Here is a 16,363-nt window from a genome sequence, read left to right on the forward strand (position 1 = left end):
TTCCTCCATAAAACCAGTCATGATTGTATCTGTTTTGCAGAGAAGTGTTTTTGTTTTCTATTATGATGATATTATTATTATCAATATTATTTTTTTCTGGATCTAAGACAACATCACAACATATCTTCCTTTTTAGTCTTTTTTTTTTTTTTTGGGACGGTTTTTCAGCAATGTTCTTTGCAGACTGCTACAATTCACATAGACTATATTTTTGTTAATGACTGTTTAAACCAAGAAGTTTGAGATAAGGGTGAGTTTATATTTTTATTTTGAACTTTTTATGGTTTTGTTAGGGGGCTAGGGATCCAAGTGAAACTTAATCAGTGTTGCTGGGGAGGTGAACGCGGGGTAGCTGATCTCATCCACGGACTGACTGCATCTTAGGCTGGAAGCTCCCAGAAACAGCGAGCCACCAGATGCCCAGTCCTCCTACAGGAGCCACTGCTCCCCTGCGTCGTCTCCCCTCTCTCCCATGAATGTGCTCTCCCCCTTTACCCCGACACTTACTACAGAGCAATGGATGAACTGCTGAGGCTGCTGGTGATATGCTTCCATGTGCCAGTTGATATAGATGGTTCCGTTTGTAGTATATGCCCTCATGAACTTTAATGCTGAGTGGAAGAGGAGGAAGATGGGATATGGAGGTGAAGGGGTCACAGAGGGGTTTGCAAGGAATAAACTCCTCTTTCCTCCCCCCTGTATATTTTGGACTTTTGTCAACAATGCCCTTCTTCTCTTCCCAGTCACATCTATCTTTATCTTTTCCCCTTTTAAATTTAACCATGAGGTTAAATTTAATGTTATTACTGTACAAAGAAAAAACTGTGGACTTTAATGAAATACTGCTTTTGTAATAAAAATGAAAACTATAAAAAATTGAGCTGTACAGACTTTCAGACCTATGAGCAGAGACTCTTTTCTACTGCTTATTTTTGTCCTCTTTGATTTGGTTTCCTTGCAACTGCAACCTAGGCTACTCTTGAACTATGTAAAGTATTGATATTTTGGAAAGGTACAGTATGAGGTGTAGGTCATTTGAGCACCAATGCGCCTTTGTGTATTTTTGACAAACTTGGGGTTTATTCAACAAACACACCTAATGATTGCTGTGAACACCAACACATCCACACAAACACATGCACAAATGAAATTGGGGAGGAGGCTTATAGTGTGGTAATAAAATAAATTGTTAATTTGCTTCATATTAAATAATTACACAAGACTCACAACTTCACTTATTTTTCTCCAAGGTTGGGTTTTGGGGTAAGGGGACACAAAACAGAAACAAGTGGCAATATATCTTGAGACTTATTTTATAAAAAACAAGGAAAAAAAACTCTTGTCTTTTATATATATAGATATATTATTTAATTTTATTTTTTTGAAAATAAAACTTGAAGCTACAGGAATTATTAGAATAAACTTTTTTGTATTGAAGATGTAATGGTGATGCAAAATGACACTGCAGTCATTCAGACCCCTCTTTGGGGCTGTTGAGTATATCATGCCGTTTTGAAGAAATGTTCATGTACATGCATATAAATGTATACATACTGAATCACTGTATAAACCATGGCAACTGAACAATTTGTTTTGTTTTTATTGTTTCTTCTCCTAAAGAGACTGGAAATAAGACTATTTAATATTTGTTTAGTGTTCAAATGGAATCTTTGACCACTTTTCCTTGTTAACCTATTTTGGTGCTTGCTGAGAGGAAGCAAAAAAGAATTAACTGTTGCTCCATTTTCATTAGTTTATTTTTTTTAAGTTATTTTGGTGGTCTGATTTTTTGCCAATAATTTAATTGTACAATAAAGTATGTTTGTACCATTGGAAAAATATCTACCTTGTGGTGGTTTTCATTTAATGAACTTTCTTCACGTGAACAGTACATCTAATTTATACAGACCAGTGGACACTGGTGGAGGTAGAAATTGGAGGATGAGCTCAGTGTAATGCATGGAATGTAATGAGGAATAGTTTAATACCATTCCTGATTCCATTTCATGCATTGCAAATGAGCCCGTCCTCTGATTTCTACCTCCACCAGCCTCCCTTGATACTGACATTTTACATTTTAGTCATTTAGTAAATGCTGTTATCCAGAGTAAGATTTGCCATAAGAACCAGTGCCACAAGCAATCTCAGTGCTCGAGATGGGAAGAAAACAACTGGGTATGTTGACAGTGCCCTCCAGAAGTATTTGGACAGCTAGGATTGGAATTGTTGTTCTTTACTCATATAAACAATGGCCCTTAATATGTGGTGTATGAAAATACCCTCAAATAAAAGGTGAACTTCTGTTCTTTCTCCACATATTTGATTTCCAATTCAAATGTATGGACAAAATGCCAACGTTCACATTTTCGGCTAACTGGCCAAACACTGATAGAGGGCATCGGTATGGTTGTCTGAAAGAACAACGAGGAGTAATATTAAATATGAGCCTAATTTATTTTTTTCAAACAATAGAAATACTTTTATACACATTGACATATTTAGACAGGAAGATTTTTAAAAGTTCATTACATCACTTGACAAGCTGTAAAGTGCAACGTTTCTTCGCTCAGCGGTGAATAAGAAGCAGCAGAAGCAACCACATTTGGCAATATCAAATAAGTGCCTGTCTTGTCATTGCCACAGCGCTAGCATACATACAGTACACAGTCATAAAAACAGAGTATAAAAACAACTCAGTCCCTCTGCATCACTAATACACAAGGTTTCTCCTTCAAAGAATAAATTAGATTACATTCAGATCGATATAGAAAAATAATGACTAAAAATACACAACCTTCCTCCTTGTTCTCAGTCTCTCTCCCCTACCTGGAATTAAGGTGTAGGCCTCCTCTTACTTCAAGCCCTAATGATATCAAAGGAGAATATTGTTATTCACCAATACCAAATCCAAAAAGTGGGAGCAGTTAGTGTTTGTTTGTAAGCCTGTGTGTGTGTGTGTGTGTGTGTGTGTGTGTGTGTGTGTGTGTGTGTGTGTGTGTGTGTGTGTGTGTGCGTGTACACATCCTAAATGATCTACAGAAACAACATCAGGCACTTCCACTCCTCACTGCATTGTGGACACATAGAGGGTGTAGAGTCACAAGACACTGATCCAGAGTGGGATAAACAAACTCTGAGATGACACATCAACATCATGATGTAAATACAGTGCAATTCAGTACAGTCTGTTCCCAAGTCTGGGTCTGTTCAGGGTTACATTTCTGTTAGTCTATCGTGTACATGTGCACAGGGCTATTATAGCAACAATTATGTTTTCAATGTCAGCATCCCAAAGAGAGGAGAGGAGACAGGCATGCAGGCCTTCTTGCAGAGGATTTCTACAATCATACAAGACTCTAAGCCACGTGTTTTCTTTTAATAATAACAGTCTAGATGCAGTGCAAAAAACACTTTTGTACAAGCTATAGGTACTTATGCTGTGTGTATCCCAAACTAGGAGTGTATGCCCATCTCAATGTAGTCAGTATATACTGTACATTATTACAGTATGCTTCAATAGTATTGAACGGTAAAGGAAGTTAAGAGTGGAGATACAGAGGTCACTCACAAGGCTGGAAAAGTGAGATTACGGGAGGAATGGAGATACAGAGAAATTACACTGTCTAGTGGAAGGTTTGAAAAGATCACAGGCCACATTTTTTAAATCTCTACCCCTCCCACCTCTCTCTCTGAGTGTTTTTCCCAATCCTGTTCTTTCTTTGCTGTGTCTCAGAACTCTAGGCCCAAGCCCCTGAAGAAGCCTTTGGCTGCCAGGGCCTCTCTGAAAGTCACTGTGATCGAGTTGATGGTGACGTCAGTCACAGTCACCTCTCCTGGGCCAATCACAGGGCTCCAAACATCTGACCTCTGAGACACGGTCACTTCCTCTGGCCCAATTGCGGAACTCCAATCCTCTGCCCTGTTCTGCCCTGAGAGAGGGAGAGAATGAAAAAGAAAGGGGGAGGGAGAGAGGCATCAAGAGAGAGAAAGAGAGTGTGTGTGTGTGTGTGGGGGGGTGATAGAGAGAGAGAGAGACAGAGACAGAGAGAGAGAGAGAGAGAGAGAGAGAGAGAGAAGAGAGGGTGAAGTCGCTGTGATTGCATCAAGTCTATCTCGTGTTTTTGTTATTAAGTTACTTCTCCTGGATGACCTAGATTTTTATCCTTTCCGTTATAGATATGCTATCATAAACTGACAAGGATAGGGAAAAACACATAATGCATTGTCCTGTCGGATGAGAGATGCATTTATTTGTGCTACCAGGAAGTTTAGCCTTCTAAAGCTAAGCTATACAGTGAATCCCTTTAAGTAGCTCTCTTGTGCCACTCCTGAACACTGCCTGTTTGCTTTCCCAGCTCAGGGAGGGGGTTCTAATGTTGTTGGTTATCTGCCCAGTGTTCCTTCAGTACTGTGGCCTACATGGAATGTTGAAACAACACATCTATAACAAATGACCTAGCTGAATATAGAAAACACAAGGTAAGCACAAGTAAGCTACAACTGATACATTATATATTATATATATATATGCAATATTTTGTTATTAGGCGAGTCCATTTTCAATTAGATATGTGTTCATTCCTTTCAATACTCAGTGCAACCACTGTCAATCAAAGCCTAACCCTTCCCATCACATCTGTGATATCGAGGCTCGATCATCTTTCCCAGGCAGGTGAGTGATGTGATGGGAGGTGTTGGGGCTTTGATTGACGAATGGAATGAACTAATAGATGATCTAAGAAAATGGACTCACCTAATAACAAAATAACAAATGTACATAAAAAGGGAGAAATGACTTAAAGTAATGTATGCCTGTGCTATAAAATTGTTCAGTTGGAGGTAACTTGTGCTGACTTTGTGTTTTAAATATTAAAGTCATTTGCGACTTATGTTTCCAATATTCAACTAGATCATACAGATGTGTTGTTGCAGGATTCCATGTGGCCATTTGCCATTAGATGAGTGGTGATTTGCTTTCATATGTGTTATGTTTCAAAGTTTGATATGACCGTTTGTTATTAGATGGGTTCAACATTCAAGATTCGTTGTGGTCGTTCTATTTTTGAATTGTGGCACAAAAACGTGCCATAGCTATCTGACCGACTAAGACACTTACCATTCAGAATGCCGCTGCACATCTCCCCCTCTCGCTCAGACTGCTGTCCCGCTTCCTCCTCCTCTTCCCCCTCCTCCGCCTCTTCCTCCTCCATGTCCTCCTCATCCTCCTCTTCCCTCCCTTCCCAGTCCTCGTGTGTGAGGTCCTGTGTGGGGCTAGCAGGGTGAGAGGGTGTGGAGGGGAGGCACACGAACTGTGACCTCATGGGTTTGTTTGTACGACGGGCTAGCCGGGGATGCAGGCTTCTTCTGCAGGCCCTGTACGATGGATCCTCATCCTCTCCCTCAGGGTCCAGTGAGTGGGTCAGGGAGAGACGCAGGCGAGCTGGTGGCTTCTCCGGGGCCTTGTGCGCGCTCCGGAGAGCCATGGTGTATATCGTAGTATTCTACAAGAGAGGAGGAAAAATAGAGTACAGACGACATCTCCTCATTTATACAGATATAGATAATACCTCACATGAACACAGATGAGTAAGGCAGACTGGTGCTGCCTTTTGCACTGAAAGAGATAATGAAAGAAAAGGAGTAGTGATGTGCAATGGGCACTGTAGGTACTTTCTCTAATCAGAAAGTGAAACGCTTAGATAGAACTATCCCATACCTCCAGCAGGAGCCTTTTAGGTTTGGGCCCTCTCCTCCGGTACCCAAGAGGTCTGTCCCTCTGCTCTCTGGTGGGATGACAAGTTGAGTCTGTTAATACAAGGTGTAAAGATACTACTCTATTAGGCCTGTAAGTCGCCTACTGAACAGTGTGTTGAATATGTCACTTACTTCTCCTCATAGGCCTGCACCAGACGCTGGTCCAAAATGTGCTCCTCGGGTTCCCATGTGCTGTACCTACAGGGGGAAACGTATGAGTCAGCCATTCCCAGAACCTGCATGGTGACTATTAGATCATGTGCTGATGTGGTGAGATTATTGGGCTGGTACTCACTTTGGCGGCCATCCCTTCCACTTCAATAGATATTCCACGTTCCCCTGTGGCACATAATTCACAGACCAAGATCAGTAAAGGAGTGTGTGTGGGAGGATGTTGCTATGCGAGGACAGTGACACAATAACTTTAAATAGAGAATGCATGTGTCTTGTACCGGTAAGCCAGATGACGCTATCGTAAAAAGCTTCTCGGCACTGACGGAGCTTTAATCGGCATGACGTCATCGCACATGAGCGCACTTGCGAGAGAGAAGGGACCCTCACGAGAGCCCCCCTCCCCACTAGGAATAAGCTTGATTGCATAACATTCTAGAACATCTCTACCCTCCGCAAAAAAAATAGATAATGTGGGTGGGACCTTGATAATATAAACACACCAATGTTTGACAGCGTGCAACGCCTCTCTGGAAAAGGAACTGGATATATAACGGGTGATGATTAATGCGCGTGCGTTTCCATCGGCTGATGTTTACCTCGACAATGACTCATGCACTTAAGATATCGAGTTTACTTTTAATGCACAGAGAAATATGATATTAATGATGTAACATAGTCACACGCAAGGATTTTGTGTCATTAGGTTAACGTTTATCGAGCGCGCAAAACCCTGACTTAAACAGGCCACTGCGTTTTGCGCTCTATTAACCCACAAACCCTCATCTGTCATCCATCCTAAACGGGCAAACTGCGTAGTCCTTCACAAATGCGCAATAATCATGACATAACCTGCAACCTGCAAATGACAGGAGGACAACGGAGAGGTTTCGCTTCCGATATTCCCGTTTCACAGTTTGGATAGCTGGCATATGCACTCTATATACTGTATGCAATCAAATGCAATGGCAACACGCTCCACGTTATGTTAAAGGGACACTCCCCACACTCCCGCCCCCTTGTGTAGGCTATCTATGTTTGTGTCAGTGGAGTGGATAAAAGTAGGCTACCGGGGCGATTGCCCTTCATTGTAAACTACTTTAGAATGACAAATCAATAGCACGCTCCAAATGACGTTACTATAATATTTCTAATATGGCACATTATCAAACATGCACTCTTACCTTTTTAACTCTTTTCTTGGTTATTGATTCCACAGCAAACACTTGTTCGCCAATCGCCGACAGCTCCATTGGTCCTTTACTATAACTTATCTGTTCGCTCTTCTAAAGAAACTGATTCAAAAGAAATTGTGAATAGCAGCGTTATTAGTCCTGCGCTCCCGAACAAAGTAACAGTAAACGACAAATACCTGCGTGTCGCGTTCCAACAACTGTATTCTCCTCCCGCAGCCCTCCCCTTTAGAACTAAGCCTTGCTTTCGTTTCAGTGCGAGTTGAATTTCTCCGTTCCACTTCCTTATGCTAGAGCTTTCCGTTTGTACAGTGACTTTTCAAATCTGCGACACATCTGCACTGCTTGGCGCGTCCCCGAGCCACTAAACGCGCGTTCAAGGCGCGCTCTTCCTGCACAGTGCCAATGCAACGCTGTCAACTCGGAACTGGAGGCATATGGGTCCGCGCACGCAAATGATACAACGTCACTCACACTGTATGCAGAATTGCATAAATTCTTATTCTGATATTCCCTCCCTGTAGCAGAGTATTCCCCTAGATGTATCTCCTTACAAACGACGTCTATTTCCCAATCCCAACTTTGATCCATGCGAGGTCGATTCCAACACACACCGTATCAATGTTATTCAAGAAATGAGGCCAAATCTTCACAAAGGGGTATACATAAAGTGCCATACAAGCATTTTATTTCTGTGAAAAACAAGAGAAAACTGTAACATAACCAGGACACTTTGATAGAAGGGAGTGGGTGGGAGGGATTGTTATGGCAAAAATAAACATCTACTAATACCACTGAGTTTCTCCAAAGACCCTGGTATAAGTAGCAAGGGATTTTCGACCAGTGAGATGGGCTGTCCCAACTTCAATCCCTATGGGCTTCAGCAATCAAATATCATTGTCTTATGATTCGTGATGAACAACAAATGATGTAATTTTCAGCTGCTCAGATGAGGAGAGCTCATTGGACCGGGCCCAGGACCAGAATCGAACAACCCCTCTAAAAGTTAAAGAGTAATGTCTGCTCTCTTTGTAAACAAGTTAAGGCCATATAAAGCATCCAATAATAAACTGTATGTGGTTGCCGTGGTGATAAGTGTATATCCACTAGCATGAATCTCTCAAAAGGCTGATTTCAAAATGGACAATGCATATCTGGCTGGACATGTGCTGTTTTTGTCAACTTTCACTTTCTCTTCTACACACTTTCATTTTCTAAATGTATCCCTCAGCTACAGGCACTTTATCAACCTCCTCCCTCTCTCCACCCTACCTCTCAAAGTGCCAACAACCCTCAACTCAGCACGCTCAACATCTCAGCCTTCCCTCAGACATCTTCAGATAGATACAGAATAATGTCCATCCATTGTCAGTTCACAATTGTCATAAGTCATTAAGTAAAACAATATCTAGCATTTCACATTTCTGTATATTTGGCAGGTCAGTATTTGCAGAATACCTTGTATCTGTGCCCGTCAGTTTCCCATGCTGTATAATTATTTGTCATTACATCAGCCCAACAATGTTAACTAAAGGAGAGTAGTGATTTGGAGACAGAAAGTAACAAGGTTTTCTGCTAACAGACTTAGATAAGACTGAGGGACTGAGAGCACAAAACAGCTACATCCATCAAGGTCCGGTGCTACTGAGAAATCTTGCTGTACCCCATCGGAGAGGGTACTTTTCATCAGCAACTACATTACAGTACTGTACGTGTACACAGACACACTATGGTGGAGGGAGTGCTTGGTGTTCCATTGCTTTGCCATTACATCAACTCTGCGCTTTTATAGAATTTGTACTTTCTGTTCCTGTTTCTGGGATGGAATTAGCATTAGCCAAGTTAAAACCATCAATGTGAGCAGTGACATCAGAGGCAGAGAGACTGAGGTGAGGTGACATTACACAGACACAGTCGAGTAGGGAAGGGGAGATTTGGTAAGAGAGAGAGAGAGAGATGCACAAAGAGAAGGGAGAGAGGAACACATGAAGACACAGTGAACGATGAAGGTTTAACAGTAACAAGGAGGGACACAGAGAGGACAACTGGTAGTATTACACACAGCTGGGACTCCCACATTTGAAAATTGGAAACATTAAATGTACAAAAAAATCCAAAGAAACATTGAAAAATAGTCAATATATATAAAAACACATTAGAATCCCATACACCGAACATAACGTTCATACATCTGAGTGTTGTTGTGTAGTGTGATTTTTGTGACCTTCCTGTAGGCGTCCGTTTCCTTCATTGCATCAGGTCTCGTCAGCCAGAGTCCAGCAATGGATGTGTAAACAAAACAAGGTAAAGTCTGGCCAGTGTGCATCCGTGTGATTGGCTGAGCAGCACAACCCTACATCCTTTTCAATCTGTCTTTAATCAAACCTGATTGGACCACGCCTCCTGAGCAACAACCGGTAAAGTCAAATCCCCCCCCGAAAACGTTGGCGAGCACATTCAACAGCCATCAGACCTCCATGTTTGGTGAACCTCCACCTCCTCAGACACCACCAACAGGAGTTCACAGTTCTTCCCTCTCAGCTGGTGACGCAGGAACTTCCTGTTGTGTCATATAAATAGAGGGGAGAGAGGTGAATCATTAAAAATATCAATTGTGTTATTACAACTATGTTCATTCAAAGTGTTATTGAAATGAACATAGGGAGCAAGATATTACTAAGATATTATTACTATGTGGCGCCATCTAGTGGAAAAGACTACATTTTTATTTAGCTGCTCCAAATACACACACACACACACACACACCTGAGCTCATCAGGATTTCCTATGGTGTGTGGGCTGCGCAGTTTGGAGTCCAGGTTGTAGTAAACCCCGCCCACTTCTCGCACCCCAATCCAGTGCTGGCGCTTGAGAGGCAGGCGCAGCGGACCCCAGCGCAGGTTGGACGGGACGTTCAGGATGAAGCCCGTTACATTAGACAGTGCAATACTGCCTACATCCCTGCAGGGAAAACATTCAAATGTTTGTTGTTGTAAGAGTAATGTAATGATACAGGTGGTTACATCCATACACTGTTAAGAGTACGAGAAATGTGCAGTATACACATATAAAGCATAAATAAATTATTGTAACATCCTTATAAAATGCATGAACATTTGTGTTTCATGGTTTTGTTATTCAAAGTAGCTGGTTTGATGATTACATGCACTTAGCACTTTTTCCTTGTAGCTCCGTATCTCTCGATGAGCATGCGCAAAACGTAATTTGCTTTATGATGTTTGCACTTTAATTCAAAACAATCAGTTGCCTTTTCCTCTTTACAACACCAGTTACACCATTAGCTAAATGATATGTTAAAAAGCTCTGGTTCTGTTCTTTAGAATTGTATTTTTGATCCTCGTTTTAATTATTTATTGTTTTGAGTCCAACAACACTTGTGTTGCCATTGCATCTGATGTGTTGTATTGTCGGTGTGTCAGACAGTATGTCTTTGTTGTTGTTGTACATACTGTATACATGGTGTATGTACTCTGGGTATCTTTTAGGTTTGTTGTGTGTGTGTTGTGTGTATGTTGTTGTTTTTCCTCTATGTTGTGGTTAATTGTAATAAAAAAATACATACAACTGACAGTTGATGACAACACACAGATTGAAAGCAAAAGGTAAAGGAGGTGAATACATATAGCTTTGATGAGAACTACCTTCTTTTATCCCACCACACAGCCTCGAACCCTCGGGTCTGTAGCGCGGCCATGATGACATTTACATCATAGTTCCCATTTCCCAGCATGCTCTTCTTGTGGGGGGTTACCAAAGTGCCAGGAGAGAGTCTGGAGGGAGAGCAAAATAGTGTTGTAAAAAACAGGGGAAGCAAGAGAAGGAGAAGAGAAAGAAAGAGGGTGATAAAAGGGGAAGACAAGAGGAAAGAGAGAAATTCCCCATTCTCATATTAGTCAGGTTATTAGCTGGCTGGTGGAGGCAGAAATCGGAGGATGGGCTTATTGTAATGCATGGAATGGAATGGAATGAGGAACGATATCAAACCGATGTGTTTGATTCCATTCCATACATTACAATAAGCCCATCCTCCGATTTCTGCCTCCATCACCCTCTCCTGGTTATTAGACATTGGAGGGGAATGACAAGCAATATATATAAACCTCCACTACTTCAACATAAAGAGGGAGAGGAAACCATGAAAGGTACAGGCTTAGCTCCTGCCCCGTCACCTCTGGTAGATGTCCTGGAGTGTATCCCTGCTGAAGGCCGAGCCGTCCTGGAAGACGTTATTGAGCGCGTGCAGAGCGCAGAGTTCCCGCCGCTGCTTCTCGTGGTAGATGGACGGAGGCGGATGTGGAGGGGGCGAGAGGTGTGCACCCGGGTCCGACCTCTCCTCCCCTCCTCCACCTGTCCCCCCCACCTCACCCCCTTTCTGCTTGCTGACCTTCCATGGCATACAGCCCAGGTCCTGCAGCCCCCCTCCCCCCCTCCCCTTACCAGAACATGGAGCACTCCCCATCACTGTCGACGCTATGCCACCACAACAACCGTCGCCATAGCAACCTCTCAGCTGCTGGAGGGGTGTGTGTGGAGAGGGGAGGAGGAGGTGGGTCACTTGGCGGAAAGGAGAGCCAGGTCAGTACAGCCACACCTGCCGTTTCAAAAAAGGTTTCAGGAACAAAGATGAAAAAAACAAAAACAGGATTCAAGTTTGGCGTGAGGGGGGTCAGAAGGACACACAAGAGCAAAAAGGGGTGTATGCAGACATCTATACTCCAGATGTGTCTGAATAAAAAGAAATGTACCCCAAGGGTAACATCAATAACAAAAAAATAGCAAAAGAACTATGAGAAGCAAGAGGGTGTCTCTCTTTCTTCCACTTCCTCCATTCTGGTTCTGCCTTCCTGATATCCTTTTATCACCTAGAGTCACTGGAGCATACGCATAGCAGTTCTTTCCATTTCTAGAGAGCCCACAAAGGACCTGGGTTCCACCAGGAAAAGTTGGCTCCAGTGGAAAAGATGTATAACTTGCTGGAGGCTCAATGGTGTATAGCACTGACACAGGAGATCAACTGAGAGAGGAAGGGAAGAGGGAGAAAACAAGCATTTCACAAAGGTTAGGAGGTTGTCATCACTAATGTCAATGTTTGTCACACAGAGAGCAAGATAAGAGATCCCAGGCTTTTTTCTAAGGTGGGTTTTTCTTAGTGGTCAGCAGGAACACTAGGGTAAACATCTCTAGCAGCTGACTGGACACAGCTGGCTAGTGGCTTTCTGACAATAAAATAAGACAAACATTAAAACGCAAGAAAACACTATTTAATTGAATTCACATATTCTGCTAGCAGTTGATATTCATAAATTGACGAAACGAAATAACCGCAAGACTATGACATTTAAAAAATCATCGTTCCAGCTCTTCTGGAACAGATAGGCTGCTGTACGTGCCACTCGTTTGATAAGGTAGGCATGCAGCGAAGCCCTTCACATTTCTTCGGTTGTGTCTTCTCACGTACCTTTCTCTTTGCGTGGTACTACTGTCGTAGGTTTGTCATAATCCTCTCAAATTAATCTTTTATCCTCTTTTCCTGGGGTTGTTTAGTCCTTTGTCTTTAGCACTTTTTCCTTGTAGCTCCGTATCTCTCGATGAGCATGCGCAAAACGTCATTTGGTTCATGATGTTTGCTTGTCATAGCCTGCGTCAGACCTATCTGCGTACTGTAGTCCCTCCCCAGAGGCTGCGAAACCCCAGACTTCAGTTTATTTTGACCCAAAAGGGGGTGTGACAACAAATGTTCCACAATGTATCTTTACAAAACAATAACATCCGATCTCTGCATATATAGATAAAATGTGCACAAATGAATAGACGTTTTGCGGGACTCTTTTGACTTTGTTATAGACAGTGCTCCAGCAGGAACTCACTAAACGTATTTTCTTTGACAATCTTTTAATATTTTGTTAAATAAAAAGCATGGAACATAGATTCTTAAGTGCAATAAACATTGTGTAAAAGCAGCAACACTTGCAGAACATGGAACTAAAAAATAATTACAGAACAAACCTAAGATGTCTTGCATTGGAACAGTAGAAATGTGTTTGAAAACAAAATGCGAATAGTAATAATAATAGATTGATTCTGCACAGAGACAATAACAAACCCATAGCGACACACAAAAAAAACTGTCAGAAATTGCACATATCCATGAATAAACACCAAACACCTCTCCTCACTCCATTTACATGTGTCCCAGTTTCAGTGCCAACAAAGAGGCCATGTCCTCCAGCAGTTCCTCTCTAACGCGATCCTCTCTCATCTGCAGTTCGTGTGTGTAGTGGCCCCTAAATGCCTTCAACTCTACCACCCTCTCCAGCAGCCTCCTGCCCATCGCCCTCCTGGTCTCCAGGGGGCTGTCCGGGCTATTGTCAACCAACTCTGCCGTCTGACCACACAGTGAGAGGGCAGTCCTGAGGCCACCAGCATCAGCTTCCAGTAGCTGTGCTAGAGTGCATCCCTGGCCCAGGCACTCTGCATGGCTGAGGACGATGAGGACATGACCCGTGGCCTTTTCCCCAACTAGCTCCAGGAGGGCCCTGGTGGCCTCAGCAGCATCCTGCTGCATTCTATCATCAGAGCCAGGGGCCTTCAGCACCAGCAGGATGGCATGAGGTCCTGGGCTGGCTAGCTGGAGGCTCCGGAGGGCTTCCCTGGCCCTCATACTGTCACCCAGGGAGTGTCCCAGCAGGTCAGGGGTGTCCACGACCGTCACCTCCCTCCCATTCACCACAGCCCTCCGCCTGGTACAGTCATAGACTTGGGTACATTCCATCACAGTCCCCATGGACCCCCCAGTGTGGGTGACGCTGCAGCCCAGGAGGGTGTCTGCTAGTGAGGTTCGTCCTCCCCCGGGAGGCCCCATCAGGATTAGCCTGAGCCCATGCTCCCTGGGAGAGAGGGTACTGGGAGACTGCTCTGTCTCTGGAGCTTTGTCACTGGAAGGCCCTGTAAAGGAAACAAACACAAGTGCATAAATAATTAACAACTTTCTTGTGAGAAAAGCCATGTCGTCCTCAGGGAGAGGAAGCAGGAGGGTAACTTCAAAGGAGATGGATTGACATCGGCTCAGTTTGACTTTATGAAGAGATGTTTTATTCAAACTTGTGAGGTACAAAATAAACAGATTTTAAACCGATGTGTATGAAGACAGGAATGTTTTAGACTCACTTCTCATGAGTTTGTTGACGTACGCCACACATTGCTTGACATTTTTGCATGAACCTGAGGGAGGAAGAGAGTCATTGTGTTTGGGAAATGGCCCAAAGGAAAGGACAGAACATGGAATCCAACAGGGAAAGAAAAAGGAATGCACTCTACATGCTATGGTTTTGATAACAACAGGCACTCAGCTGAGTTGGGAGAATAAAGCTGGTAGACCAAACAGAATGTCAATATCTCAACACTTGGTTTCATCAATCAGCGTCACAATTTGACCTGAGTACACCAAAACGGTCAAAACAATCAAAACACACAGTAGAAAAATAAAATCACAGGAGTTATTTTATTGAAAAAAAAATTCTCTCACCTACTACAAACCTTACAATACGAGATGGCCACTTCAACAATCTCTCTATGCCTGAAACACACAGGCCATAATACAAAACATTGACCATACCATCATCAATCTCTTTCTATAGCAGCTAACTCCACATGCAAGAGAAGTTATTTAAAATTCAATTGCATCAATGAGCATACTGCACATCAATTTACAGCCAAATATGAGGCCTGGATGGGTTGGTTAAAACACATACCACGTAGAGTTCCAACTAGATGGCTCAACCAGCCCCACAGACCAGACAGACCTGGAACAAAAAGATAGGTCTACAGTTAATAATGTATACTAATGGTATTTGGCTGAGTCTGAATGCTCACACTGCGACCTATTTAGTATTTTAGTTTTCAGTTTGCCAGATAAAAACTTTTGCAGGAGAGAAATGGAAGCAATAACCATGAACAACATGGTTGAGCTACAGATTTAAGGTTTCTCAATAAAAATGAGGTGTAGCATGTTGAAATTTGTCATTTACTACATTGATTTTACTAAACAGTAGGCTAGTGTGTAGTATGGTTAGTATGTAGTAGATAAGCAGTAGGCAGTGTGAGGTTTCGGACACAGCCATAATTCAGCATTTAGATTCTAATATCTGCTTTCCTTTGGGACTAAAGGGTCCAAACTGACAATGGAAGTGGCAGAGTAGAGGGCCAGTAAGTGTCTAAAACCATGTAAATATCCAAAGTTCAACTCCTGGCTGGCATGACCTACCAGTGAGGTAGCAGAATATACGGATCGGCCATCTTATCAGTACTGGGAGGCCTGTGAAAGGATAAAGAAGTAACAGGACTGTTTACAAATGCAGAGCTGGGGGTGGGGAGCACAATGGTTTTACCGACGATAAGATAACGTAAAATGTGCAGTTAGAACATCACTGACTCTGTGAGAACTTGTAGAGGAGATAGCCCACTATCGTCAGAAGGCCTGTCTGCACACTGTTGAAGTCCAGCCACTGACCTGACCAAGGGGAATGATAAGAAGTAAAGCATGATATTAATCAGTGTTGTTTACTATGACGTGTCTAACCTTTGACCAGACTAGGGTTGCAACTGCAGCTAACCTTTGACCTAAACATATTTCATCGGGAGAAGAGTATTGCTCCACATAGCTTAACTTGTGTTACTTTAAAACCTGCAGGTCCTTGTCCTAGTAGTACATTTCGGGCTCATGAGGTTTCTCATGAATGTCGATAAACTACTGTCTTAAAAGTGAAACCAACTACACCGTTACTCATTCGCCCGTCAGTAACGACAGCCATATCGGGCCACTAAAAGCCCAAACTCTTAAATCACACGTTATACATCGACAGCAACATGTTACTTGCACACTGGTAATGGTTTATCTACCTGACTGGCCTATTATAGTTTGCAGTCTTCGAGAAGAGTACAGAGGATAACACGTTATTTCGTTTCTGCCCCACCTGTTATCGCATTTTCTATGTCAGTTGTTCCATCTTTGCAGTATGTAGAAATTGCGGTACAGGCACTCTCCACTTTGCAGTCACACGCCATATTCCCAGGTAGGTCTCCCGACACTGTGAGACAAAACGCCACCTCTCGTTACATGGAAGTACTTACCTGTACGGACCCACCCAAACACAGCTTTCTCTATTGTTAATGAGTAATAATAGAACGCTTAAAATATGGGACTGTCCAAGTCATGTGAGACACGC

The 16,363-nt window shown here is 42.8% G+C and overlaps 4 protein-coding genes across 8 annotated transcripts in view; 1 reads left to right on the forward strand and 3 right to left on the reverse strand.

Moving 5' to 3' along the window:
- Positions 1–1,830, forward strand: part of ep300a (EP300 lysine acetyltransferase a) — a 23,635-nt gene extending 21,805 nt beyond the window's left edge. For all 3 annotated transcript variants that reach the window (XM_083687428.1, XM_083687429.1, XM_083687430.1), the window contains exon 30: positions 1–1,830. This exon is cut by the window's left edge and continues 3,702 nt beyond it. The gene's annotated coding sequence lies outside the window, so the exon portion shown is untranslated.
- A 605-nt stretch (positions 1,831–2,435) lies between these two features.
- On the reverse strand, positions 2,436–7,385 carry cbx7b (chromobox homolog 7b). Of its 2 annotated transcripts, none has more exons than XM_083688156.1 (7): positions 7,298–7,385; positions 7,110–7,220; positions 6,050–6,093; positions 5,887–5,952; positions 5,717–5,783; positions 5,117–5,501; positions 2,436–3,929 (listed from the first exon to the last, which is right to left on the reverse strand). In XM_083688156.1, exons 2-7 carry the CDS (start codon positions 7,176–7,178, stop codon positions 3,730–3,732), a joined length of 831 nt encoding a protein of 276 aa, XP_083544282.1. In that variant the 5' UTR covers positions 7,179–7,220; positions 7,298–7,385; the 3' UTR covers positions 2,436–3,729. The 2 variants fall into 2 exon arrangements, with proteins under 2 accessions (XP_083544282.1, XP_083544283.1); XM_083688157.1 differs by having other exon boundaries at positions 2,436–2,863; positions 3,682–3,929; positions 7,110–7,385.
- A 433-nt stretch (positions 7,386–7,818) lies between these two features.
- josd1 (Josephin domain containing 1) lies at positions 7,819–12,734 on the reverse strand. Its single transcript, XM_083687809.1, has 5 exons — positions 12,598–12,734; positions 11,309–12,153; positions 10,781–10,909; positions 9,885–10,079; positions 7,819–9,678 (listed from the first exon to the last, which is right to left on the reverse strand). Exons 2-5 carry the CDS (start codon positions 11,596–11,598, stop codon positions 9,576–9,578), a joined length of 717 nt encoding a protein of 238 aa, XP_083543935.1. The 5' UTR covers positions 11,599–12,153; positions 12,598–12,734; the 3' UTR covers positions 7,819–9,575.
- A 293-nt stretch (positions 12,735–13,027) lies between these two features.
- Positions 13,028–16,289, reverse strand: LOC310817486 (GTPase IMAP family member 4-like). 2 transcript variants are annotated; one of them, XM_083688106.1, is made up of 7 exons: positions 16,112–16,289; positions 15,571–15,648; positions 15,403–15,453; positions 14,891–14,941; positions 14,665–14,715; positions 14,307–14,360; positions 13,028–14,084 (listed from the first exon to the last, which is right to left on the reverse strand). In XM_083688106.1, the coding sequence occupies exons 1-7, from the start codon at positions 16,200–16,202 to the stop codon at positions 13,321–13,323; spliced, it is 1,140 nt and encodes a 379-aa protein (XP_083544232.1). In that variant the 5' UTR covers positions 16,203–16,289; the 3' UTR covers positions 13,028–13,320. The 2 variants fall into 2 exon arrangements, with proteins under 2 accessions (XP_083544232.1, XP_083544233.1); XM_083688107.1 differs by lacking the exons at positions 14,307–14,360; positions 14,665–14,715.
- Positions 16,290–16,363: the final 74 nt, after the last annotated feature.

The sequence above is a fragment of the Argentina silus genome, assembly GCF_951799395.1.
Source record: "Argentina silus genome assembly, chromosome: 16".
Taxonomy (NCBI): Eukaryota; Metazoa; Chordata; class Actinopteri; order Argentiniformes; family Argentinidae; genus Argentina; species Argentina silus.